General features: G+C 39.4%; 2 protein-coding genes across 3 annotated transcripts; one reads left to right on the top strand and one right to left on the bottom strand.

Annotated features, from left to right (window-relative positions):
- The first annotated feature begins 5,173 nt into the window (after window positions 1–5,173).
- On the top strand, window positions 5,174–14,739 carry adka (adenosine kinase a). 2 transcript variants are annotated; one of them, XM_062431063.1, is made up of 11 exons: window positions 5,174–5,313; window positions 8,248–8,322; window positions 9,431–9,484; window positions 11,187–11,265; window positions 11,385–11,557; window positions 11,646–11,754; window positions 11,968–12,138; window positions 12,235–12,270; window positions 12,369–12,480; window positions 12,584–12,670; window positions 12,824–14,739. In XM_062431063.1, exons 1-11 carry the CDS (start codon window positions 5,210–5,212, stop codon window positions 12,946–12,948), a joined length of 1,125 nt encoding a protein of 374 aa, XP_062287047.1. In that variant the 5' UTR covers window positions 5,174–5,209; the 3' UTR covers window positions 12,949–14,739. The 2 variants fall into 2 exon arrangements, with proteins under 2 accessions (XP_062287047.1, XP_062287048.1); XM_062431064.1 differs by lacking the exon at window positions 5,174–5,313 and adding an exon at window positions 6,728–6,865.
- A 1,236-nt stretch (window positions 14,740–15,975) lies between these two features.
- Window positions 15,976–27,257, bottom strand: LOC133992298 (uncharacterized). Its single transcript, XM_062431017.1, has 6 exons — window positions 27,082–27,257; window positions 26,769–26,992; window positions 25,703–25,925; window positions 16,627–16,809; window positions 16,312–16,535; window positions 15,976–16,199 (listed from the first exon to the last, which is right to left on the bottom strand). The coding sequence occupies exons 1-6, from the start codon at window positions 27,255–27,257 to the stop codon at window positions 15,976–15,978; spliced, it is 1,254 nt and encodes a 417-aa protein (XP_062287001.1).
- Between the last annotated feature and the right edge of the window lie 12 nt (window positions 27,258–27,269).

Genomic DNA, 27,269 nt, shown 5'->3' with positions numbered 1-27,269 from the left:
AGACAGACTGGGGAGAAAGCTTTACTTCTTTACTACCTAAAGTCCTGCCACAGGGTGGCAGCAAATAATATGTTTTCCACCGGTCTCCCTGATCATTACGATTGTTCCACACACTGTTTTTTAAGATATCATATACGTATATATACACATTACACATAAGTTTGTGTTGTTTTTGTCCCATTTCAGTTTGAGTTTGAATAAGACTTCTTCCAGTTTTGTAAATATTAGCTATGGTGAGGGACGTCTCACTGGATTAGGTTTGAATTTTATTTGAGAATTAAGCTCATCCAATGAAAATAAATGTTTTGGAGTTGATAAGCTTAAAGTACTGTATGAAGGCATTTTTTTTAATTTAACCTTTGTGTCGTGTTCGTTTCTCCCCCCTTACTTTGGTGCTCCCGGTCAAATTTGACCGGCCTGTTTTAACTGCCCTTAAATTAACACAAAAACCATTGATCGTCACCAAATTGTATTTAACTCCCTTTTAACCTGTAAACAATGTCTCAGACTACTGGTTACATGAATAACTGCAGTGAATAGACACAGAAATTGAAAGTTGTATTCTAAAATTAACATTTATTGTAGAAAAATCAAAACAGAGACCAAATTCACAGAACATCAGAACATCAACATGAACACATTGTGTGTGTGTGTGTGTGTGTGTGTGTGTGTGTGTGTGTGTGTGTGTGTGTGTGTGTGTGTGTGTGTGTGTGTGTGTGTGTTCAGACACAGGAGTGGCATTTTGCAATCAGGTCACAATGTGCCTTGCAAACGTAGGCATCACATTTGAAAGTGCACGGGGAAGTTGAGGCTTGTTCTTCCTCACTGTCCCCACCATGGTGAGCTTTCTTTTCAGCAGCTCCTGACCAGCCCATGTGATGTGAAAAAGTTATCACATGTGATGTTATGCCCCTTGAGACCGGCTGTCATGTCCAACACAACATGCATGCCTTGGTTTTTTTCTGGCCTTCCAGTAACAGGTTTCCCTGTGTAAACCTGCATATTCCAGGCGTAGCTGCTCCTGGCATCACATGCTGCCCAGATCTTGATCCCATACTTGCCTGGTTTGCTTGGGATGTACTGTTTGAATGGACAGCGACCTCTGAAAGGGACCAGGCTCTCGTCCACTGTCACCTCAGGGCCTGGATTGTACATCAGTGGTAGGCGCTCCACCCACCTGTCCCAAATGTTCCTGATGGCAGCCAGTTTGTCGTCTCGCCAGCGGAAAGGTCGTGTAGCTCTGTCATCAAATCTGATAATTCTTGAGAGGACATGAAACTGTAGCAGGGACATAGTTGACCGGAATATAGGCCTCCCTGACTCTGCATCCCACAGACTTTTTGTAGCCTCATTGTTGGACCGATGTACTCCTGCTAGAATCAACAGACCCATGTAGGCTTGGAGGTCTACCTGGTCCAAGGCCTTCCATGTGTCCGCAAACACACGCCCCCCTTCCAGGTTTGTCATCGCCAGTATAATTTCCACAATGGACTCTGGTAAAAAGAGTTGGAAGCTGGACTTGATGTCATCCACACGAGATGTTGCATACCGTGTTGGCCCTGGTGACATCCTAATGATATTTTCCCCTCTTGATCTGCCTCCTCTGTCCTGGGGGGATGAATACCAGAGCAAGTTGCCATCCTTGGACTGGAATGTCACCTCAGGTGTGTCTTCCACAGGGGCCTCTTCCCCAGGTGCCTCTTCCTCAGGGGCCTCTTCCTCGCCATCTGTTGACTGTTCGGTCTCATGATGGTCTGGATCAAAATCAGGATCGTTGTCTTCTATTTCTGAAACATCCTCCTCTATTTCTGGTTCAACTCCAATCCCGTCTTCATCAGTTTGAAAAAAAAGGTCAAGAGCCTCTCTGACAGAAAAACGTCTGATCAGGCGCCGACTCATTGTGTTCAGAGTAAAATAAGAGCAATGCACAAGCAAGCTATATATAGGGGATCTGTGAGAAGATATCATACGTTTTGTATCGAAAGTGTGGTTCACGTGGGGGGATGGACACATTAGCCCGGGAAAGAGCCAGGTTCCCATAACAAACACCTAATTGGTAACTTTGAAGTGTTACACGTTTAGTCTGGAAGGTGTGGTTCACGTAGGGAGACAGGCACATAAGCACGGGAAAGAGAGGACACATGGTCAGTCTGAAAGGGGTTCACGTGGGGTGGAGTGTGTGTGTGTGTGCGTGCGCGTGTATGTGCTTGCGTGTGTGTGTGTGTGCGTGTAGGTGTGTGTGTGTGCGTGTAGGTGTGTTTGTGTGTGTGTGTGCGTGTAGGTGTGTGTGTGTGTGCGTGTAGGTGTGTTTGTGTGTGTGTGTGTGTGTGCGTGTAGGTGTGTTTGTGTGTGCGTGTGGTGGTGGTGGTGGATTTGTGGTTGTGTACTATCTGATGAATGGACACAATCTAGGGTCACCCATTCATTTCCTATGGCGGTCATTTTTGACCGGGAACACCACAGGTGTTACAAAGTTGACTAAACAACTCAAAATTCAATGAAAGTAGTGATCAGCAATTGTATATGTTCAAATGCCTAGCGTGGAGGATATCATAAGCCCTTGAGACAATAAAATGTAAAACACAATATTTATGATTGATCGAAATGGAAATCGGTCAGATTTGACCCGAACACGACAGGAAGGTTAAGGGTAAGTCAATCTGCTTTCGAAGTTCTTTTCTTTGTCACCTTTCAGTCTGAGTGCGAATAACACTACCTTCTTTTTTTGTAAATATTGGCTATGGTGAGAAGTTTCCCTGGATTAGGAAATTAATCTTGTGTGTGTAACCCATTCAAACAGGGCACAATGTCAACAGATTGCATCTGATTTTGACTCTGACAACCTGCAGCTCAACATTGAAAGACAAGTTGCAAAGAAGAATGGGAGAAAGAGGCTGAAGAAGAGGTCAAGAGGAAAGAGGTAAAAAGCACACAGCAAAACAGACAAAAAACAATTATGCACTTGACATGCTCATAAAAACTTGCACTTCCTCACTTTTGTTTGTTTCCCCCTCAAGTATATAAGGCTAAAACCAGGCCTGGTCATTATTTATGTTATAACCAGGCTAAGTATGAAATGTGGCTGTAGATACTGTAGGTGTGCCGGTGTTGTAGAATTTTCCGACTCCCCCGCAGTATGTGACTCCCCTCTGTGTGAACATGCACACACTTCTGTTTAAATATATTTACTGTAAGCAGTCTTATTATCTTTGGTTTACTGCAGGAAAATGAATAATGAAAGAATAATAAGTCGGGGGGGAGATGGTTTTATGGGGGATTTTGTTTCACCTGTTACACTAAATGAAATTCAAGTCCTCTCTCAGGCTATATTGAACGAGTGAAGGTGCAATTCAAAAAACATCTTTTTGCAGAAGTATCTGGATCCTATTTGTCACTTGTGGCAACAGTGAAGAGGGGTCATATTTGTCGTGTTAGCTGTTACTTACTTTCTTCTAACAAAATCTGTCTCCTTGCGCCAAATTCTTCTTCTACTTTAACTTTTATGTATAAAGTAATTTCTAACACATCTGCCTTTCCTAGTCTGAGTGTTGAAATGAGGCCTGTTTACTCTTGTAATGAATCAACAAACTGGTGCAAAGCTATAACTCATTTCAAATCTGGTTGAGCCCTTAAGAAGAGTTTCAGTTAGTAAAGACAACATGGCACAGTGTTCCTTTTATTACTTTCATGCCAGCTGAGTGAATGTGAAAATACTAAGTTAACATAGATGTAAAAGAAATGAAAAGCATTTCATCCTGTCATGTTAAACAAAGCCTTGTAAGGCTGTGTTGTTGTTTGTTTTTAACATTTAGAAATCTCTGCTGTGGTGGATAAGGACTTCTTGGGCAAGTACTGAAGCACTCAAATGAAATTATTGTCACATAAATGTGCTGGCATGTAAACTACAGTGCAGTAAGCACAAAGCTGCTCCTCAACAATTCATTTTTTGCCCTGTTCGTATCTCCCACAGTATATAAAACCTTTAATTAGAATATACACTGTAGTCAAGCTCTTACACATGTGTTTAGATCATCTTACAGGATTTGTATGAAGTTGTTACATTTGAATTCACATTGAGTTTCGCTCCTCTCTGTTCTGGAGTCGTGCAGTCAAAACAAACACATGCCAGAAATCCCCATGATTGACCTTGGCTCCTTTAGAGAATGATATGTATGTATTACAGAGACAAGTGCCAGAAAGAAAACATGAACATCAGGAGAAAAGAAAGTTGTGTATAAGAGAGAGTCACACTGATGTATTCTGACTCTCTATCGTTATTTGAGGGATGGCAGATATATTCCTAGCTGTAAAACCAAAACAACAGCTGAGGGATGCTAAAATGACCCGTAGAGCTGAGGAGAACAACAGAGTCCAAATCAGAGTTTATTGCCAGTTACTGATACCAACTGAGTACTTCATTCGATACCCATCATGTGAATAGAAGCATTAAACTGCATAAAATGCCACCACTTCACATCTAAATGATTTGATTTTTACACAAATACATTTTGAAAGTCTTCAAATTATTAATATATGTATGCTGCTGTGGCAGTGGGCCAATCACATGTCGCTTTTAATCGAAGAACACAATACAAATAGGCCATATCATATTTTCTAGCTCTGGGTGCAAAAAGGATCGTTTGCAGGTATCGTTTGACAGGAGACGTTTCTATACTGCTTGGTATTAATTTATTTCAGCCAATACCTTAATGTATCAACTGATATCCAGCCCTACCATGTAGGTTCCCACATACAAAGGATTTGCCTTGATGCTGTGGTTCATCACAGTCAAAAATATAGGCCTACATAAAGTTAAGTAATCCTAAATATTATAAAAGAGAAAGAAAGACATTTATAATAAAAAGATGTAAAATATATTCAAAGTGAGAACAGCTATTACAGGTTTTTGAAGAGAATACAGTTAACTGTACAAAATATTGACCAGATATCTGTCCAGTTTGGCTCTATGTGTAAATAGACTTTTCATAGTGCAGATATGAGCTTTACAATCTTATCTTTATGTAAAAGTGGGCAGCCATGTGTGCAGCAGATCTTCATATATGCGGCTTTTGATTGGTGGAGCTCTTTCGGGTCGTCACCCAGCCTGTGAGGCTGAACTCAGGGTATCAAAATCCCTTTTCTTAGCTTAGCACGGCCGCATTTCTCACACCGGTTTAAGGTGATTGCAACGTGCTCTTCTCCGTCAACCATGGCCTCAGACGAACCAAAAGCTAAGAAACTCAAACTTGCCGAGGAGAAGAAGGAATCTCCGGTCAAAAAGTCTCCGGTCAAAAAGTCTCCAGCCAAACTAAGGTGACCGCAATTTGAGGAAAAAAAAGAAAAAGCTAACAAATTGCTTGTGTGCGAAGCAAAGGAGACACGACAGCTCACCGAGTTGTTTAAGTCACTGCTAATATATTCTGTTTACAGTGTTAAAATCACAAATGCGTGCATGAAATGGCAAGGTTGGTCTGTTTTTTGGTGTCTTGAGCTCATTGAAAGTCTGTTATTTGAGGAGAGGGGGGCGGTGCAAATGTGCTTTGATGTGACCACGTTAGGTGCAGCTAACAGCGTGTGTGTGTAGCACAAGCTGTATGTAAGTTATCTCCTTAGTTAGGCTATAAAGTCAACACTAGAGACTTAAGTAACTAATAGTTGGTTGTACGTGAATTAAACCAGCTACTAACATTGGTTGCACCCATGTTACTTTGGGCATAACCTTAACAGTACTATTTATGACTTTCGTGTTAAAGACATAGCTGAGGCAAGTAGCCAATCAATGCTCATAGATTGAGTTTCCATCGTCATGGTTACCGTGCGCTTTAGTTTTCTGCATAGCATGAGGCATTTGGCAGTGTAGCACATGGTGATAAGATAGATCATGAAATATACGGCTATATCAATAGATGAGCACACGGGGTTGATAGATATTGAAATATATCTATACATTAGGTCTCGACTGGATTATTGTATTGCAGGATGGCATGCAAGTTAATTAAAATGATGTGTGGGAAGGGAAAACCTGCTGTATTACCATTAGTATGTTTATGTAATAATGATGTACACTTACCCTATGTAGTATGTACTTAGAGTTGTGTTGTAAGTCATCTCCGCTGTGCAGTTGCTTTTATTTTTAGTTATGCATAAATCACAACTTAGTAGTAATTTATATTATAAGTAAGTTTGAGGTACACACAGCTGGTGCAACAGGCTGCTGAAGTGTAGCTGTAGATAGGTGTGCCGGTGTGAGGCCAACGTGACCATCAGCTGCTCCTGCATGTTTATAATGTGCAGAAAGAAATACTTGGACTGATCTGGGCACTCAGCCTGCCCTATCAATAACTAGCTATTCAATGCCGCGGATTGCTTTGCTGTTTGGTATTGCAGTCGTTGCAGAGAAAGCTTTCCTGCTCTCTCAAAACTGATTTGCAGTAGTCACGTGGTTTTTAATATGCATTGTTTTGGTGGGGTTATTTTTTTTTCTTGAATAAATCTGGCACAGTGGCTTCCCTTGTTTCTAAAGAAATGTGCTATTATATCATAGTATCTGTGCAGCCTCTATAATCAGCACGCTTCTCACGATGTAATTTAGCTTCAGGGCAAGGGACTGTTTGAGGCTGTGGTAGGCATGACAAGCCAATCACTAGACAGAGACAGACTGTCCTAGCCCGTCCTCCTCCAGATGCCACCAATAGTCAGGCTACAGTAGGAGGAGCTGTGGTTGCAGGGTAAAATCGATGCACACTGAGCTGAAATTGTGAAGTTTTTGAATGCTGAGCTCTTTCTGAGCCGGTTTTAGGTAGCTCAACAGGTCTGACGGGTTCTAGCCAGTACACAGAGAGAGAGACATCATGCCTGCTGCAAGGTAAGACCGAGCTGAGATACAGAGAACAGACCTAAAGGCAGGGATGGTTTAGTATAATAGGCTGCAGAAGCCCTGAAATCATCTGGACTGCATATTGGCAGATGTAAGTGCTCTAGGAAATGATAGTAAGGGTGTGGCATCTCTTGGACAGATGCATTTTCTAGATTTCAGAGACAGAAACATATCTATAAAATATGAGTCATTGTCTGTTGGGTAATTACATCTCTTCCTCTTTGCTTTTTCAAAAGCCAGTCATGCATGTTGGTGCTTCTTAGTACATTAAGTCCTGCCCTGGGGCGAGCACAGAGAGAACATGGGAAAATATGTTAGCACATGTTCATGTGGAGTGTGTCATCTGTTAGGGGCCGTGTTCGAAGACCTGCTCCATCTGTGTTATTCCCAGAAACACTGACAAGATTGTGTCGACATCGAAGGCTAGCATGCAGGCAAGAAGCGACACCAGGATACAGATCTCGTGCTACCATGAACTCTTTTGTATTGTAGCCGTGTTACATGCGGATCATTCAGTGTTTGCTTACAGAAAAACCACAATTGTTGACGGCTGACTGTGTTGCTTATTGATATGTAAGTACACAGGAAAATGTTATGCACTGACACAAGACTCTGAGTCTCTTTTAGTTTCATTTTATTGTGCACCAGTGGAGGGCATGCCGGTTATGATTTTTTGAAAGTATATTTTGACATCACAAAACTACAGTTTGCTTTCATGCTTTGTGCTCAGTTGTTGCTTTAAGAAAGGACACAATGCACAACCAGACACACACACACACACACACGTTATCCTGGCCTGATGTTGTATAGAATTTAATTATGCAGTTACACACATCGCTGACTAGGTCCTCACTGTCGACCACAGTCATATAATTATTTGTTTTTCTTTGATTAATCTGTTTCTAAACTTTCACTCGGATGTGCACTATTTCTGTGATTTCTGCTTTTCTTTGTGTGAACAGAAGGTTTTAGGAGTCACATGATCAAAGTCACAAGGAAAGAAATATGAGTTTTGCCAAGTAATTGTAAGCACTGGTTTAAAAGTTCAGCACACTCAGAGGAGAAAGCAACCACATCTGCCTTTCTTAGTCTGAGTGCTGAAACGAGGCCTGTCTGTTCTTGTAATGAATCAACCAACTGGTGTAAAGCTATAACTCATCTCAAATGTAGTTTAACTATTAAGAAGAGTTTCAGAAAGTAAAGACAACATGGCAAAGTGTTCTTTTTATTACTGTCATGCCAGCTGAGTGAATGTAAAAATGCTAAAATTTACAGAGATGTAGAGGAAAAAGTATTTAATGCTTTCATATTAAACAAAGTCTTTTAAGATTGTGTTGTTTGTTTTTAACATTTAGTCTTTTGTGTTTCAGCCCTAACTCACTCTTTGGGATGGGAAACCCATTGCTGGACATCTCTGCTGTGGTGGATAAGGACTTCTTGGACAAGTAAGTCCTGAAGCACTGAAATAAAATCATAGTCACCTGACTGTTTGTTTCTGATTAGCTGAGTAAAGCTCAGAGTGCGTGTTAACTACGACACACAACAAAAACCTGCTCCTCATTTAAAGCACATCCCGAAAATCATGATTGAAGTGTACCGAGGAGTTACACACACAAAAGAATAAAGAGATAATAATGAATTCATATTTATTCCAATGGTGTATAAACTCCACGTCCGAGCATGAGGACATCTTTCTGCTGCTCTAAAATCTCCATAAAGCAACCGCCATCAGATTGAGTGAAACCGACATTCTGTGTAAGTGAGGTCACTCCAGCGACTGGCTGCTCATAAGCAAGTCAATCATTGAAGATAATGTAATATGAGAGAATACAGCAAATGAAATAAGACAGAGTATCATTACATTACATTGAGGTCACGCCGATTTCACAGTTCTGGCTGAACAAGATGAACAGTGCCTGTCCCTGTTCTGTCATTATATTCACATTTTATTATTACAAAGGTGAACAGAGCACAAAAAAACTAAGTGTGACTCAGCAAATGTTCCTGTATTAGAAGAAGTCACAAGATTTTGATAATTTCTTGTACAGTAAACAAGATATTATCTTATTTAAGTAATTGCGTTTTCTGCTGTCTGTCCGAGCTTTGTCACACCGAGGTGACCGGGGCAAAGGGCCCCTCTGGGCTCCAGGTCAGAGTCCACCCTCAAACCCCTTGCGTAAACCCCTGGATTAGAGCTCAAGTAGCCGACTACAAGTCTAATTCAGTCTCACACAGAATAAAGCAGGACTAAAACTGCTCCTTAATCCCCAACCTCCTTTGACTTTCGAGGAAACCAGATTGTGTTCAGCGTGTTGACCAACATATTGATTTGGACTGAGTGTTCAGATGGTGTTAGATAGTAAAAAAGAGTATCTGTGATTTAATGGCTGAATTAGTTCATCAATATTTCCCTTAGGCGTGAACAACACTGGCAACATTACACAATTCTTATCTAGATAAACATAAAACAGATCCTGGATCAGATCCTGGTTCAGCATTTGATGACTTGTTGAAACTAACTCCTCTTTTTTTCCCCCTTTTAATTATTTGCAGGTACACTCTGAAGCCCAACGACCAGATCCTGGCAGAGGACAAACACAAAGAACTGTTCGTATATCAGTATATAAAACATTTAATTAGAATATAGACTGTAGTCAAGCTCTTATACACATGTTTAGCACATCTTGTAACAGGATTTGTATAAAGTTGTTACGTCTGAATTCACACTGAGTTCGCTCCTCTCTGTTCTGGAGTCGTCCAGTCAAAACAGGCGCACGCCAGAAATCCCCACGATTGACCTCCGTTCCCTTATAGACAGCCAATAGCAGAGCAGCAGAGCCAGCACAGAGCCAGTCTCAGCCAATAACAAACCAGGACACTTCACCTCCCCATCCCTTTGAGACAAGAGTCCGAAAGCAAACATTGAACAGCAGGAGATAAGAAAGCTGTGGGCTAGAGAGGGTCACACTGATGTATTCGGACTCTCCATCGTTATGTGAGGGATTGCATATATTCCTTTAGTAAAAATTAAGGTTTTTAAATGGAAGATTTTCAGGTTGTTTTTTTTTACAGTCAGACTTTTACTGCAACTGATCTTTCATATAGCTAATTATTTAAAAGTCTGAGCCAACCTTTATTTAACCACTTAAGAGAATGACATGTCTATGTACAAAATATTTATGTTTATTTCATTTGAGAGTCGGCCATTGCCTCAGGAGCTGAGTGGGTGGATGAGGGTTCAGTAGGGAAGCCACTGGTCAGTTTTTATGTATTTTGGCAAAGAATCAGTTTGGTGAAACATTGAGCCAGGCTTAAATTTTACTGCAAGGTGCTGCAGTGGCCAATCGCACATTCCTGCTAGATAAGTTTGTAAAGTGAACTCTGTATTTCCATCGTTTACCTCTCCAATACGTGACAAATGTTCAAACATGTTCCCTTTTTATAACTGCACAGTTGTGAAATCCTGAAAGTCCACACATGTTTTAACCAAAGTCTCAGCAAAAAACCCCAAAACAACTAATTTCTAGAAAAGACAGTCACTCTTAACCCCCTCCCCAACTCCATTTTTCTCTCCTTCCCCTAGATGTCACCCACAGCAACCTCTGGCTTAGTCTCAGGACCTTTAACAGCAGTGGGCCTGTCATAGTTCCCAACACACTGTCTCTAACGCTCACATAATCCACACAACACGTATCTGTGTGTAGGTTGATGTGGCTGCTATATTTAGATTGCATAACATGGTAAATTAGAGACGCTTTACCCTCAAGCGGAGCATGAAAATGCTGCTTCAGTTATTTGCATCAACACAGTTACCAGTTCGACACAGTTCGCTCAACACAGAAAAATGATTTACGCTCAGCATCCTGTCATAATAGATTCACAATATCTACACAGGCTTTACAGTGTAAGCAGCATGTCAGCAGAGTTGCAGCATCAGTGTCCACACAGGATGCATTCAGGTGCAGTACTGCTGTCTAGGTCATATGTGTTCAATGTAAATGATTTAAATGGAAAAAAAACTCCTGAAACCTAGAAAGATGCTTTGGATGGCATAAACCGCAAGTAAAATGCTTTCCTATGTGCAACCTGTAAAGACAAATTGATTGATCAAAATTTAAGTGTATCAGATGTGCGTTAGATGGACAACTAAAAATGTGGCTGAACACTTTTGTAGACAGGCCTTCAGTGTGTCGAGCAACAGTGATTATTTTTTCTAGCACTTAGCCAGAAAGACACTTGACATGACATTGAATCTTCTATAGCAAAGATGAATAATGTGAATTACATGAGTTTATGTGTCTGTGTGTAGATTTGAGGAGCTGGTGAAGAAGTTCAAAGTTGAGTACCATGCCGGAGGAGCCACACAGAACTCCATAAAGATTGCTCAGGTCAGTTGTTTACATCACAAACTCATCGCCATCATCTTCTGTCACCACGTCGATGCTTTGTGTAACCCTTACTGTAACATCTGACATCTGCTGATAAGAGATGCTCTTGTTGTCTCTAGTGGATGATCCAAGAACCACATAAGGTGGGAACGTTCTTTGGCTGCATTGGCAAAGACAAGTTTGGAGAGATCCTGATGCAGAAGGCCGAGGAAGCACACATCGAAGCCCACTACTACGAGCAAGATGAAGAGCCCACAGGGACATGTGCTGCTTGTATCACTGGAGATAACAGGTGGATGATTAAAAATAATAACCATACTGTATGTACCTCGTTAAGATGTCATCTATCTGTAACTCTTCATCTCTTATTCCTCTCTCAGGTCTCTGGTAGCTAACCTAGCTGCTGCTAACTGCTACAAGAAAGACAAACATCTCGACCTGGAACAAAACTGGAAGCTGGTGGAAAAAGCCAAAGTCTATTACATTGCTGTGAGTAGAAGTACTTTCTTGTGATATTGAGGTCAACTTGAGTCCTGTAACGTCACCTTTGTACCAATGGATAACCATCAGAGCACCCTCAGGGGAAATTCAAGACACACATGTGCATTTTCTGTCCAAGACCTCACTGAATATCATTCATTAGAGCCCATCAGGATATAAAAAGCACATCAGTCTTGACCCAATGTCACTGTTTGCTTCCAGGGTTTCTTCTTGACTGTCTCTCTGGAGTCCATCCTGAAAGTGGCGAAGCACGCGTCCGAAAATAACAAGCTGTTTTGCCTGAATCTCTCTGCACCCTTCATCTGCCAGTTCTTCAAGGAAAACCTCATGAAGGTCATGCCCTACGTTGATGTGCTGTTCGGCAATGAGACGGTGAGAGGCACTTTCACTGTAAAGTCTTCAGGTACTCACAGATGTTGATGATTGGCGCATCAGTGTGGGTAAAATATTTATCTTTTTGTTCCCCAGGAGGCAGCTGCGTTTGCTAAAGAGCAAGACTTTAAGGTGAGTAGATGCACAATCTCATGTAGCTTTTACACATGATTTGTGCTGCTTTTTCATGTATTCATGATTGTGTTAATTATGTTTTTTTTTTTCTGTAGACCAAGGACATTAAGGAAATTGCCAAGAAAGCCCAGGCTTTGCCAAAAGAGAACAAGAAGAGACAGAGGATTGTCGTGTTGACCCAGGGAAAGGATGAAACAGTTATCTTCAGTAAGATTTTCTAGTTTTTCTTTACTTTCCTCCTCATGTTATTATTTGTCATCTTGTCTCATTTTCTGGTCGAGGTATGAATGTTCTTCATCTGTGTGTTCAGGTGACAAAGTTGAGACTTTCCCTGTACTGAAGATTGATCCCAAGGACCTTGTGGACACAACCGGTGCAGGTGATGCCTTTGTAGGAGGTAAGTCCTTCGTGTGTGTGTGTGTGTGTGTGTGTGTGTGTGTGTGTGTGTGTGTGTGTGTGTGTGTGTGAGAGATACACTTCTAGGTTCAATTGTGCTTCCTCTTTTGTTTCCTGTGACTTTTATTGAAAAGTTTTTCCCTCTGTAATGCAGGTTTCCTGTCTGAGCTGGTCCAGGAGAAACCGCTGGTTCAGTGCGTGAAAGCTGCTCATTATGCTGCCAATGTCATCATCAGACAAGCAGGTTGCACCTTCCCAGAGAAGCCCAACTTCAACTGAGGACTTCAGGGCAACTTTTTCTTCAGCCTGCAACCTCGTAGCCACCCTGCCTCAACGCAACTCTGACCCATAATTACTATTTTCTACAAGTTCTACTTTCAATTCGTGTAGCCTGATCAGCAACCCGTCCATTTTTTAAAAACCATTCGTGCATCATTTCTCACAAATAGTTTGTTGGGTACCTCCTGACGTGTGTGCCTGTCTCCGTGTCGTCCACTTGGGGCCGATAGAGGATCATGCAGCCAAGAGTCAATAGTTAAGGGGTCAGTCAGTTTAAATATAAATGATACCATGAAGGAATTATGAGAACGCCACAGGATGGAATTATTTTACTTTACTCAAAGGATCTTAATGGGAAATCTTGTTTCATGGGCAGATTTTTTTTTTTTTTTTTGGGGGGGGGGGGGGATTATTTCGAAATGTTGGATTTTTGTTTTGTTTTTTGGCTCTTGACCGATTCAGCATCCGGCTGTATTGACGCTCATCAGACTCTACTGCCAGCACTTGTGTTGACATCTCACAAGTCTGTTGTTTCTTCCCCTCTGAGACAGTATCAATGCACAGGAGGCTAATTCTAGGACGGGAGGACACATAAACAAAGGTCTAAAGAATAAATATTCTTGTCAAGGGAGGGGTTGGATACTGCATTGAGAGTGCAGTAATGATTTATTTGAAACCTTATTTTTAATCTGTTCTGATTTGAGTTGTATGTTTTAATTTAACAGGCCAGTTACACAACTATGTTTTTCCGTTAAGCGCACACTTTATGGCTGGAACGCCAGTCTTATAACCATGAAAGTCTGTTACCGAGTCACTAACTGAGTGATGACGTTAGGTTATGAAGTGATGAAGCCACACCATTGGTCAGCCATCAGTAGTGGAGCTTCATCAGTCGCCTCAGCCGGGTGTCGCCACATGTCAGCACTTCCTGTATCTTTTTTCACATTTTAAGCCTGATAGCGTTACAGCCATACACTGGGTTTTGACTTAGTCTTGTTAAATGTCTCCAGGCCTCTGCCCATCAAGTCCTGTGATCACCATTAACTGTCAACTTCACCATGTCGACGACAGTGTCTGACATCCAACAGTGTGTTTGAGCTGCTTGAAGTAATGAGTGCCTTTTTTCTTTCTCTGTAAATGTTACAAATTTTGAAGACTTGATGAGCAGTGGCCTGTCGGCTTTATGAACCTGTGTTTATCTGTCCTGGGACACTTCCAGAGCTAGACTACTGATGCGTCACTGCCACACATTTCTAAAATGCAGGTACAGTAACTGGTATTGATGGAAATGTGTGATTATATTTTAATGTTCTCTGTCAGAGGATTACAGCAAGGATTATTGCTGACCTTTTCTCTGTTTTGTTCGTACCCCAACACCAGGAATGTCAGCTGTGATATAAATGGACCATGTTGGTTTATGTTACATTAATTTTATTTAAACAATTTCCCCAAATCAGATTTCAAATTATTTTGTGTTAAATCGCGGTCTGCACGTCACTCAATACTTGAATATCACTGTCCTGAATATGGAAATATCCTTCTAATGTCACAATAATGGGCAAGAATTACAGTTTTCCTGAGTTTTACAAGAGCTGTTTTGAGACTTGCAAATCTACCATGATTTGTATTGTCCCTCCATTAAATGGCCTGTTTTTTTTTTGTTTTTTTTTATGATCTGATACACCAAAAAGCCTTACAAGACCTTTTCTTCCTCATCCCAGGATCACTGAAGTTGCCCATCTCTGTGCTAGACCGTGATGTCTAACACTGACAAATAAAACTTAAGAGGTTGATCTCTGTGGTCTCAAGTTATTGATTTTTCTTTTATTCTTCACACCTCAGCGACAGCCTTGGTTGGTGGAATTATTTTTCAGGTTGTCTGTATATCTGTACCATTTTGTCTCAGGATCACCTGGAAGGAATTTCTTCAAAGTAGGTGCAAACACCGACTTGGATTCAATAATGAACTGATTAGAATTCGCAGGTCAGAGGTCACTGTGTTCTCTCTAAACATGTTTTTGACTGAAGATTTCATACGCTTATTGACAAGTTTTATCACAAATGTCTACTGAGACAAAGTGATGACATTTTGTATCTCAAAGGATAGCTTCACTGTGGCATCACTATGTTGTACAAAAACATTTTTCTGGCCATTATTCAGCACCATAACTCAGATTTGAGTTCCAAAGTTGAAGATGTGTGTGAAGCGTCCATGTTTTAGTATTTGTAGCAACATCCATCGCTGAAGCATCGTCTACTGTCATGGTCACAACATGATGTATCAGAATCAGCTTTATTGGCCAAACTTTCAAACACACCATGAAATACACTTCATACCTTTAATTAAGTTCCATCAAAGTCTTGACAACAAAAATGATTAGTCTGGACACTGAATTGTGTATACTGACATATACCTTTTAAAACAGACGTGGGATGATTAACAGTGTGTCATATGTTTGTGTAATCATACCTTGGCAGGTATAGAAACAAAAGTATCATTTTTAAAATTTCATACAAATCCACTGTACAGCTTTCATGTATAATCAGCATGTAAAGAAGAGTAATATCCTGGTGGTCTGAAATTACTGTTTGGTTTTTAGATATAAGACAATGGAGGTTTGGAAATATCAGTGTGTTAAACTGCAGGTTGGTCGATATCACCATTTTTTTCCCCCTACTAATGAATCAGACACAACTTTGCTGCTGGAAACCGAAGCAAAGCTGAGACATTGCTTCATCCGGTCTAGATATGATCAGTTAATTCAGGTCAGTGCCACATTTGAACTGGCTTACTCTCATTCCCTGATCCAGATCTTTTAAAACACACTACTGCACAACACAGAGAAGCAGTACAATGCCAGAGATCACATCCTTCAGTGTCAGATATGGCACATACATGAAAAACATTATAAACATAAATTATACAATAGTTACAAAGAACATTTTTAATAACGCTAACGATACCTGAGATGAATTCAGAGAAAAAAGTAACCTAGTAAGTTATCTAGTCTTCTCTATCTATCTACATTATTGGTCTTGTTTTTGTCTTTTTTGTTGCAGCTTCTCCTCTTGCAGGCTGATGTCCAGAGCTCTGAGCTGTTTGAGGAAGCCGTGATTGGGTAGGACGCAACGGTGCTGTCGTACGTGCTCAATAGCATCCACCACAGTCAAATTGTGCGTCATCATCAGGTATGCCAGGACCAGGGTCGCTGACCTACTCCGACCCATCACACAGTGAACCAGCACCTTATCTAGAGCAAAATGATATAAATTCAGTGGAGACATACAACATTAAAGCATGTAAGAGAGAATGGTTTTGAGTTTTGAGTGTCACACATGCCCCTCCTCTCCTCCAGGACTCACTTTGTTGGTGACTGAGAGCCTCATGGATAAACTTGGCTGCAGGACAGAAGTACTGGGACATGTTGAAGGTGGGTTTGTCATCAGCCTCTACACCGTAGTACTGGATGTTTATGTCAGTGTAGTAATCAGCACCAGTCAGCACATTGTTCCACTTCCCCTCTGCTGCATTCAGAACGTGTGTAATACCCAAATCACTCAGGCCAGGCCGCTCTAGAGCCGTCTTCCTGTTTCACACACACAATATGAAGCTGTCATCATGGATTTTGACACAGCTGGCCGGTTTAAAGGGTGAGTGCCGTGCATGCATCTACTCACTCATCCCCGATGAAGACACCAGGCCAAACTTGGTTGACGTGTGCATATTGAGCCCCAGTGCCAGTCCAGAACAGCTGCTCCAGGTCTAATGTTCCTGGTGTGATGTAATCACTGTCTGGGTCTACCTGAACAGCCGTGTACGGGTTTTTACCTCTGGACTTCACCACACAGGAGGACATGGTTCACGTCTGCTGACCAGGAACCAAAACACACTCAGTGTTATACTTTATAAAGAGACGATGAACATGTTTATCTGATCCAAAGCTGCATAGATTGATGTACAAAGCACCTACACACAAGTGATATAACAAGTGTTACATGCTACCTGCACTGTAACGAATTACTGTGTATTTACGGTGGATTTTCAACAGTATCCTACTGTATTTTATAATAATTGTAAAATACTGTTAAATATTCATCCCTCACATGTAAATTAACAGTTAAATCGGTCAATTAAAAATAACAGTAGATAATTGTATTTGAACAGCATTAAACAGTATTTATAATGAATTGCTGTAAATTTACGGTGGATTACAACAGTATTTTACTGTATTTTATAATAATTGTAAATTACTGTTAAATATTCGTGTTTACATGTAAATTAACAGTTAATGTTCAGTTAACAATAAGAAACTGTCATTTAACAGCATTAAACAGTATTTTCTGTCAAGCAGTGGATACATGTGCTATCATCCCTTCTCAAGTCCAGTCACTATCCATCATCATCTAACTGATGATTGCGGTCTTATGCCTCCATTTTGTTGATAGTGCTTTTTTATTGCTCAAAGTCCTTAAACTATTCATTTTTGAGTGACAAGAACTTGACTTTGGAGAGCACAGCTTTGTCATCATACCAGCCAGAGAAGTCCAAGTGGAGTTCAACAGAGCAGGTAAAGTAAAGTTATGCTTGGTAGTGTCCAGTGTTGTTTTGTCTGCATGATTATTGAACTGTTGACATTTCAGATGTTTTGTTAGGACTGTTTCATTAATTCAGGTTGCTACATATGACTAAAAGAAGCAAGCTCTCTTGCTAGCTTGAACTCACTTAGCTATAGCTTTTGCTGACCTTTATAAAGTTATTTTATATTCAAGTTTGTGTCATTATCCTATCATTTATTAATTTAACTTCATTTAAAAATTCATACAAATACAGGCCAGTCTATTAACAGCACACTAGTTGTCCAGCCTTTCAGTAAATAGTTTTGTTAATAAGATAGGACATCATTTGACTCATTTGAAATGACCAAAAAGGCAGTAAAGGCAGTAATCTCTTAAGATCTCAGTTTGATTCTCTGTGGCGGCTGTCGGCTGTGTGACGTCACGCAGACGACGTTACTTGAAAAAACAGTAGGCGACACGCCAAACGGCTTCACCTGGAGCGAGCTACCTTCAGGTAGCTAGGTCTGCAGCAGATTAGCTAATATACTCTCTTTGGCGGACCAACCGCTGCTGGGTGAGGTAAAACACGTCACCAACTGTGCGCTGTCTTTGAAAAAGTCCCGGGAAAGTCACCACTGATCATACAGTTAGTAATTATACTCGTCGTATTGCTGCAAATTCAAGGGCTCTCACTATTGTGTTACTCCATGCGGCGATAGTGGCTTAACAGGCATTTATTTAAATGAACATCTTAGAGAATACTACATAATTAAAGTTAATCGCTAATTACAATGTTAAGATATAACTAACTTGTGTTAACTTGTGACATTATAGAACTGGCTGTGCAACCACAAACGGGAAGGAACGGGAGGATTGAGGAACTGCGGTCAAGTGAGCCGGCGTTCGTCTTTTCGTGGTCAAGCCAGCCGCACCAAAATTTCAAGTGCGCTCGTATTCTATAATGTATGGCAAATGCACGTAGTTCACTGATACGGAGCGAGTTTTCAAAATAAAACGTCAGTTATTCCAAGGCAGTAAAAACAGACATGCCAATGTGATAGGCCACATTGTCTAGAAGCTATTGATCTAAAATGCTAATTATTTTATTATGAAAAGGCTTGATGCTTTCATACCAATTTTTGACATTTTGCACCTCAAGAGTACGTTTACTCTCACTGACTTAGTATCAAACATGTATCATTTGAGAGAAAGTCAGCTTCAAAGGTCCTTCTTTTGCATTGAAAAACGGCATTATGCTCTATATTTATTCTACTGTAAAATCCCTTTGACTCATAATTTCTGACAAAGGTTCATACACGTGATCTCAGGATCACCCTGACTGTTCACTCACTCAGTATCAAGCATATTTACTGTATCATTTTTGAGAAATTCAGCTTCAAAGTTACTTCTTTTGCATTGAAAAAAGGCCTTATGCTCTATATTTACGCTACTGTAAAATCCCTTTGATCCATAATTTCTGACAAAGGTTAATACACCTGACCCCAGGACCATCCTAACTGTTCACTCACTCAGTATCAAGCATATTTACTGTATCATTTTTGAGAAATTCAGCCTCAAAGTTACTTCTTTTGCATTGGAAAACGGCACTATGAGCAATATTTACTCTACTGTAAAATCCCTTTGATCCATAATTTCTGACAAAGGTTAATACAATTGATCTCAGGACCATCCTGACTGTTCACTCACTCAGTTTCAAATATATTTACTGTATCATTTTTGAGAAATTCTGCCTCAAAAGTCCTTCTTTTGCATTGAAAAAAGGCACTATGTGCAATCATGCCTCATGCTCTATATTTATTCTACTTTAAAATCCATTTGATCCATAATTTCTGACAAAGGTTAATACTATTGACCCAAGGACCATCCTGACTGTTCACTCACTCAGTATCAAGCATATTTACTGTATCATTTTTGAGAAATTCAGCTTCAAAGTTACTTCTTTTGCATTGAAAAAAGGCCTTATGCTCTATATTTACGCTACTGTAAAATCCCTTTGATCCATAATTTCTGAAAAAGGTTAATACTATTGACCCCAGGGCCATCCTAACTGTTCACTCAGTCAGTATCAAGCATATTTACTGTATCATTTTTGAGAAATTCAGCCTCAAAGTTACTTCTTTTGCATTGGAAAAGGGCACTATGTGCAATATTTACTCTACTGTAAAATCCCTTTGATCCATAATTTCTGACAAAGGTTAATACAATTGATCTCAGGACCATCCTGACTGTTCACTCACTCCGTTTCAAATATATTTACTGTATCATTTTTGAGAAATTCTGCCTCAAAGGCCCTTCTTTTGCATTGAAAAAAGGCACTATGTGCAATCATGCCTCATGCTCTATATTTGTTCTACTGTAAAATCCCTTTGATCCATAATTTCTGAAAAAGGTTAATACACTTGACCCCAGGACTATCCTAACTGTTCACTCACTCAGTATCAAGCATATTTACTGTATCATTTTTGAGAAATTCAGCTTCAAAGTTCTTTCTTTTGCATTGGAAAAAGGCCCTATGTGCAATATTTACTCTACTGTAAAATCCCTTTGATCCATAATTTCTGAAAAAGGTTAATACAATTGATCTCAGGACCATCCTGACTGTTCACTCACTCAGTTTCAAATATATTTACTGTATCACTTTTGAGAAATTCACCCTCAAAGTTCCTTTTTTTGCATTGAAAAAGGCACTATGTGAAATATTTACTCTACTGTAAAATCCATTTGATCAAAAATTTCTGACAAAGGTTTATACACTTGACCTAACCCTCACTCCTTTAACCCATATATCACTTACAGTACATGCAATATTGTGTGTATTTCTTTTGATCATTTTGAGTAAATAAAAATCCCCATTTCCCCTGCTAATTTCCGTGTGTTCTCTCTATGCCCTTGTCAGATTGCAAACGTCAGCCAGGTATGCAAGAACTGATTCCATATCAAACACTGTCACTGTAGCTTTGACAATGCTCTTGATGCTTCTAAAATAATTGTGTTCTATTTTTCAAGAATGCCAAATTAAAAGTCAAAACAGAAATTTTGACTGATTGACTAGCTTAGTGAATTTATTTATAGTTACTGTAGATTAAAATTAGTTTTAATTCCCTTCATTTATTTAATGTTTATATTTAATTATGCATTTTTATTATTTCCTGAGTTGGTAACTTTCCACTGTATAAGCGCATGCACGGTGTTATAACAAGAGATTTGCCTTTCCAACGGCCGTCAAACGTGGAGGAATGGCGCTCAAACGAGGGTAAGTTGCCTTCTTTCCTAAGCCTACACTGTAACAAATTACTGTAAAAATACAGTGAATTTCATACAGTAATGTACCGTTTTTCATGAATACAGTTAAATACTGTTAATGGTGATGCCTTTAGGCAATAAAAATACAAACAGTAAGCTACTGACTATCTTGAATATGTTTTTTGTTTAAGTCCGTCCACAACTCATATGAGCAACATGTTGCATCAGGTCCCACCACCTCATTTAGCACAGTCAGCACAGAAAATCATACAATGGGCAAAAACACATCACAAAAATGATACAGTAAATATGCTTGATACTGAGTGAGTGAACAGTCAGGATGGTCCTGAGATCATGTGTATTAACCTTTGTCAGAAATTATGGATCAAATTGATTTTACAGTAGAATAAATATAGAGCATGAGGCATGATTGCACATAGTGCCTTTTTTCAATGCAAAGAAAGGAAATTTGAAGCTGAATTTCTCAAAAATGATACAGTAAATATGCTTGATACTGAGTGAGTGAACAGTCAGGATGGTCCTGAGATCATGTGTATTAACCTTTGTCAGAAATTATGGATCAAATGGATTTTTACAGTAGAATAAATATAGAGCATGAGGCATGATTGCACATAGTGCCTTTTTTCAATGCAAAAGAAGGACTATTGAGGCAGAATTTCTCAAAAATGATACAGTAAATATGCTTGATACTGAGTGAGTGAACAGTCAGGATGGTCCTGAGATCAATTGTATTAACCTTTGTCAGAAATTATGGATCAACGGGATTTTACAGTAGAGTAAATATTGCACATAGTGCCTTTTTCCAATGCAAAAGAAGTAACTTTGAGGCTGAATTTTTCAAAAATGATACAGTAAATATGCTTGATACTGAGTGAGTGAACAGTTAGGATGGCCCTGGGGTCAATAGTATTAACCTTTTTCAGAAATTATGGATCAAAGGGATTTTACAGTAGAGTAAATATTGCACATAGTGCCTTTTTTCAATGCAAAGAAAGGAACTTTGAAGCTGAATTTCTCAAAAATGATACAGTAAATATGCTTGATACTGAGTGAGTGAACAGTTAGGATGGTCCTGGGGCCAGGTGTATTAACCTTTGTCAGAAATTATGGATCAAAGGGATTTTACAGTAGAATAAATATAGAGCATGAGGCCTTTTTTCAATGCAAAAGAAAGAACTTTGAGGCAGAATTTCTCAAAAATGATACAGTAAATATGCTTGATACTGAGTGAGTGAACAGTCAGGATGGTCCTGGGGTCAAGTGTATTAACCTTTGTCAGAAATTATGGATCATTGGGATTTTACAGTAAAGTAAATATTGCACATAGTGCCGTTTTCCAATGCAAAAGAAGGAACTTTGAGGATGAATTCCTCTCAAATGATACATGTTTGATACTAAGTCAGTGAGAGTAAGCGTACTCTTGAGAAAATGTCATCCATTGTCAAAAATTGGTATGAAAGCATCAAGCCTTTTCATAATAAAATAATTAGCATTTTAGATCAATAAATTCTAGACTATGTGGCCTATCACATTGGCATGTCTGTTTTTTATGCCTTGGAATAACCGACGTCTTATTTTGAAAACTCGCTCCGTATCAGCGAACTATGTGCATTTGCCATACATTATGGAATACGAGCGCACTTGAAATGTTGGTGAGGCTGGTTTGACCACGAAAAGACGAACGCCGGCTCACTTGACCGCAGTATTGAGGACCTGCAATCGTCTCTCACCAGATGGAGAAGTAAGGTGTGCCAGTGCCAGTGTGCCAGTGTGTTCCTCCCAGGAGTAACATTAAAATCATACCAAACACATTTTATTAAGTAGTCCATGTAGTAACCTAACCCTCCCTCCAGTAGATTTTTATAGTACGAGTATGTTGTGTTGCTCATTTTTTGTTTTTTTGTTTTACAGGCTCTCGTCATTGGTGACTGAGGATACCAGCCAAACGCTGCAGTCAAGTAGTCTCACTGTTCACTTCCTCTTTCTCCCTCTCTTCTCTTTCTTCGCGTTCACTTTTATTGTTCGCATGCAAAAGCTGGACTGTTCTGTTACACTGTTGTCGATGTTATTTAAATGCAGTATTACACTGTTCTTGACACTATTTTGCCCATGAGTTCAGTAAAGCCTGTCATTAATGATTTTATTGGAGGCAAATGTGGTAATGCAATATAGGCTACCTTGTCATTTTTATAATACAAATGTTCTAAATGTTGTTTTATCTTACAAAGTGCTGTACAAATTAGAACTTAAATAAATTACAGCAGTGTTATGGAATGTATAATCTTTTGTGTTCTTTATCAAGGGATCTCAAACTTATTACTTTAAGTCTCAAGGTCAGAGTTCAGGAATGATTGGCAATAACAAAATGAAATGTAATCAATTCAGTTATGATAATGTCTCTTTATTGAGCCAGCATGCATAGAAACCATATGCCAGACACATCTCAGACAGTTTGGTAACTTTATTTTGCTTCGTCACCATGACTATGAGGTAGCTTGCGGGCTGGGAATTTGATACTACTTATACTTTTTTAAATTGGTATGGTTTTATACGAATTAAATACAAAAATAGCAGATTTTATAGCACACTGGCATATACTGTAAAATTACCATAGCCCACAGTTATCCTACTGTCATGTACTGTAATCCAAAAAACGGTAATATACTGTTAATTAAATCACGGTAGATGCGCTGTAAAATTACCATAACCCAGTTATCCTACCGTCATGTACTGTAATCCAAAAAACGGTATTATACTGTTAAATGAATGACGGTAGATGCGCTGTAAAATAACCGCAACACCCACCGTTATCCTACAGTAATATACTGTAATCCAAAATACAGTAATATACTGTTAAAGTAAATTACAGTTTATGGACTGTAAAATAACAGTAAATTACTGGTGTCCCTGCTGCCAGTAATTTACTGTTATTTTACAGTGAAATTTGTTACAGTGTGTTTATGGAGGATTTATTAACTAATATTAAATACATTAGCTCCTCTACACTCACACATTTATAAGGGTTTTAAGTACAAAAATGAAACAATTTGTACACTATTACCATCAATTACAATCAAATGATTCTTATATACATATTTTAAAGGGGCTTTAAAGGGCAAATTAACATAATTCACAATCAATTAAGAAATACTGTTTTTAGAAGGAAATAGATTTTGATGAAGTAGTTGGTGTAACGTGCATTTCGCCATGCATGTTCTTGCTCTGGGACTTTATTGTTTTGTTGCTGATCAGCTGTGAGATGTAACGACAGCTTTTCTTGGTAAGGAGATGTCACTTCTTTAAAAGCTAAGTTCAGGCAGTAGAGAGAGTTATGGTTAAATGATGCCGTGACATATCGGTACAGTTTTAAACTCCATGTAAATGATAACAGAAGTGGCAAATGAAATAGAAAGTGTGGAATTTATGACACAACAAACTGAGAAAGAGTCTCCATTTATTTCCTCTTTGAAAAGCTATGTAAATATATTTTTCTTCTTATGAAATGTATTGACATATTGATTGACAAATGGCATAATACCAAAACAAGATATGAATTAATCTATTGCAATGTAGTTATGCGTTCATCAATGTTTTTATTGTTATATTTATAAATCTTCACTACATTTCTAATTTGAAGCTATTTATCAATGAAATTACTAATTTATTCATAAAGTATTTGAGTATTCATTCCATTTATTGCTCATTTACCGTATATTTTACACACTTTATACTATACATTATACTTATATAAACACATTTATTAACTAAGGTTTTTATACAGTTTCACTCTTTATTCCTGCTGTATCTGCTGCACCTTCATGGTCATTTTCACGTCAAAGTGCACATCATTCTCAGACTGAGCAGTTTTGAGTAAAACAGTGTTGTAATGTCACATGAGGATGTGCTACAGGTGGACATGAGTGTTCAGGTGTGTCTGATCTGCTCATGATTGTTTGTCTTACAGAATAACAGTTAGGCAAAAACAAATGCTGATTGCTTCCTAAATGTTAATCTGATTTACATTATTGTTCATAATTATAATAAAGTACTATGGTAGAAAAAATAACCTACCTCTTTCTTTTAACTGTTTGGAGTCTGGGATCCGTCACTGAGCCGTACTGCAGACCACAGCTCAGTCTCTCCTCAGCGGACATGTGTGTGCGTGTCTGTGTGTGTGTGTGTGTGTGTGTGTGTGTGTGTGTGTGTGTGTGTGTGTGTGTGTGTGTGTGTGTGTGTGTGTGTGTGTGTGTGTGTGTGTGTGTGTGTGTGTATCATCAGAGACCTACCTCCACAGTGGGCATGAAGGCTATACTACAGATAAGGAACGGTAACTGCTCCCTCAAGCTCTGTTTAAGATGATATTTTTAGGCAGCTGGCACCTGACCTCAACAACGTGACGCACCCACACGCATGCACACACACACACACACACACACAAGCACACACACACACACAAGCACACAGTTGCCTTCCCACAGCCCCTTTAATGTGATCTCAGACCACTAATGCGACAAAGATTACTTTCCTCCAGCTTATATGGTAAAGAAACACACTGAATCATGTGACACAATGCTAATAAAAAAGTAAAGAGAGTTTATTAAGAGTTGAGTTTTGCACCATTGTCATTATAAGAATCTCACTTATGTGCAGACAGGTGTGGGACCAGTTTGCATTTGTCACTGCAGAGTTATTTCTGGAAACTTGAAGCATTCAGTTGTTAGACTTAACTGATTGTTGCTTGACCAGAGATACTCTTACAACTTGAAACCACCTTTAATTAATTTAATTCAGTAATGGATGACTCACTACGAACATTCCTACTTGTAAGATTTAATTATTTTAGATTCAACAGTCTCTTAAACATTGTGTATGTCTAACAAGGGTGAAAAGGCAAGTTCATAGACATCAGGACGTATTGTTGTGGTCATCCTCTGTGATCTCTCCGCTCTTTGGATTCAGACTCAGGTCCAGTTGTCTGAGCTGCTCCAGAAATCCAGAGTTGGGGCAAATGTCTCGGGTCAGACGCACAGCGAGGATGGCCTCCACCAATGACAGGCCCTGGCAGATCATTAAATATGCTAAAACCAGTGCTCCAGAGCGACTGACGCCCATTACACAGTGGACAAACACCTTCCCTGGAAGACAAATCAGTGGCACAGTTCAATATATGCTGTATTTTATCCAGTGATGCAATGAAACACTAGTTTGCTCTTCAGAATCTGGCTAACCTTAACTGGCTAAAAACTCACCGAATTAAGCAAACACTGTGAGTGTTACGGAGGTTTTTGTATGCTAAGTATGTGTGCCTGTGTAACTGTTTATACTGAACTGATAAATGATCATCCTGAGTGCTCTCACATCAGCTTCCACTCAAACTTCTCAAAAATGTAATCCAGGTTTACAGACCGTTTAAATTAAGTGCTAGAATAACGCTCAATTCAGGACAGTGCAAAATCAGTAGAGATTACTTTGTTTGATTCTTAATGCTTTGCATGCACTCTCAGATTATTTGGTACTTATATCTGACATTTCATGAAAACAAAGTTAGCTTTCATTTGAAATAGTTATTTATCTGTTTGTTTTCATTTTTACCCAAAGATATGACAAGTTCAAGTTAACAAACCAAATATTTGACAGATGATGAAAAAAAAATATTAAAAGAGTGCATGAGGTAGCACATAGTGTAATAAGGAAACCGTTTATGTCTTAGAATAAATATGAATGGGGTAACTGAGGAAAAGAATGGAGGATTAAATTGCAAATTAATTGGGCAGCTCTAAATAGATAACATTCAAAAAAGAGAACAAGGCATTTTTGTTATACCATTGTAACTCTGAAACGTGTTTTCAGCTTCTCTCCTGGACATGGCTGTATCACATCAGGCAGCAGCTATGCTAAAAATAACCTGCAATTCAGGTGTTTCAAAAAGTGCATCTATGTTGCTGTTTAAAGTCTGAATCAGTTTGTTGTATTTGCACACTGACCATTTTTCTTCAGAGCACTGTCTATGAACTGAGCAGCAGTGCTGAAGAAAGGTCGAAGGTCAAACTCGGGATGGTCTGCGGCTTCAACACCATGGTACTCCACTTCAAGGTCACTGTAGAACTGCTGACCCGTGTTAATGCGGTGTCGACCTGCTGCGGCATTCACTATGTGAGTTACACCCAGAGACGAGAGCGCGGCTTTGTCTCGTGCCACAGACCTGCAGTAACACCACATATTGCACAAACTGATCTACTGTTATATCCTGTTACATCATTTCAAGCTTCTGGTTGTTTTTTTTCTACTCACTCATCTCCAATGTACAGATTTGGCCAGACTTGATTGACAAGTGCCACTGGCTTCCTGTTGCTCCAGAGAATTTGCCTCAACTCTGTCAGCGACGGTGTCTTCTTCTCCTGGGCTAAGTGATCTCTGCAGCAATAGAAATGTGTGTGTCTGTGTGTATATGTGAGTGTACACTGCATGTTTATGACTTT

The sequence above is a fragment of the Scomber scombrus genome, chromosome 12 (genome assembly GCF_963691925.1).
Source record: "Scomber scombrus chromosome 12, fScoSco1.1, whole genome shotgun sequence".
NCBI lineage: Eukaryota > Metazoa > Chordata > Actinopteri > Scombriformes > Scombridae > Scomber > Scomber scombrus.
Note: the sequence above shows the minus strand (reverse complement) of the source record. Positions and strands in the feature narration are given on the sequence as shown.

Coding starts and splice junctions, on each gene's coding strand:
- adka (XM_062431063.1), top strand. CDS start 5,210: ATGGCCTCAGACGAACCAAAAGCTAAGAAACTCAAACTTGCCGAGGAG. Junction 11,266..11,384: donor ACTCCATAAAGATTGCTCAG/GTCAGTTGTTTA, acceptor TGTTGTCTCTAG/TGGATGATCCAAGAACCACA. Junction 12,481..12,583: donor GGATGAAACAGTTATCTTCA/GTAAGATTTTCT, acceptor CTGTGTGTTCAG/GTGACAAAGTTGAGACTTTC.
- LOC133992298 (XM_062431017.1), bottom strand. CDS start 27,257: ATGCAGTGTACACTCACATATACACACAGACACACACATTTCTATTGC. Junction 16,810..25,702: donor GAGGATGACCACAACAATAC/GTCCTGATGTCT, acceptor TCAGCAGACGTG/AACCATGTCCTCCTGTGTGG. Junction 16,200..16,311: donor GGCTCTCAGTCACCAACAAA/GTGAGTCCTGGA, acceptor ATTTTGCTCTAG/ATAAGGTGCTGGTTCACTGT.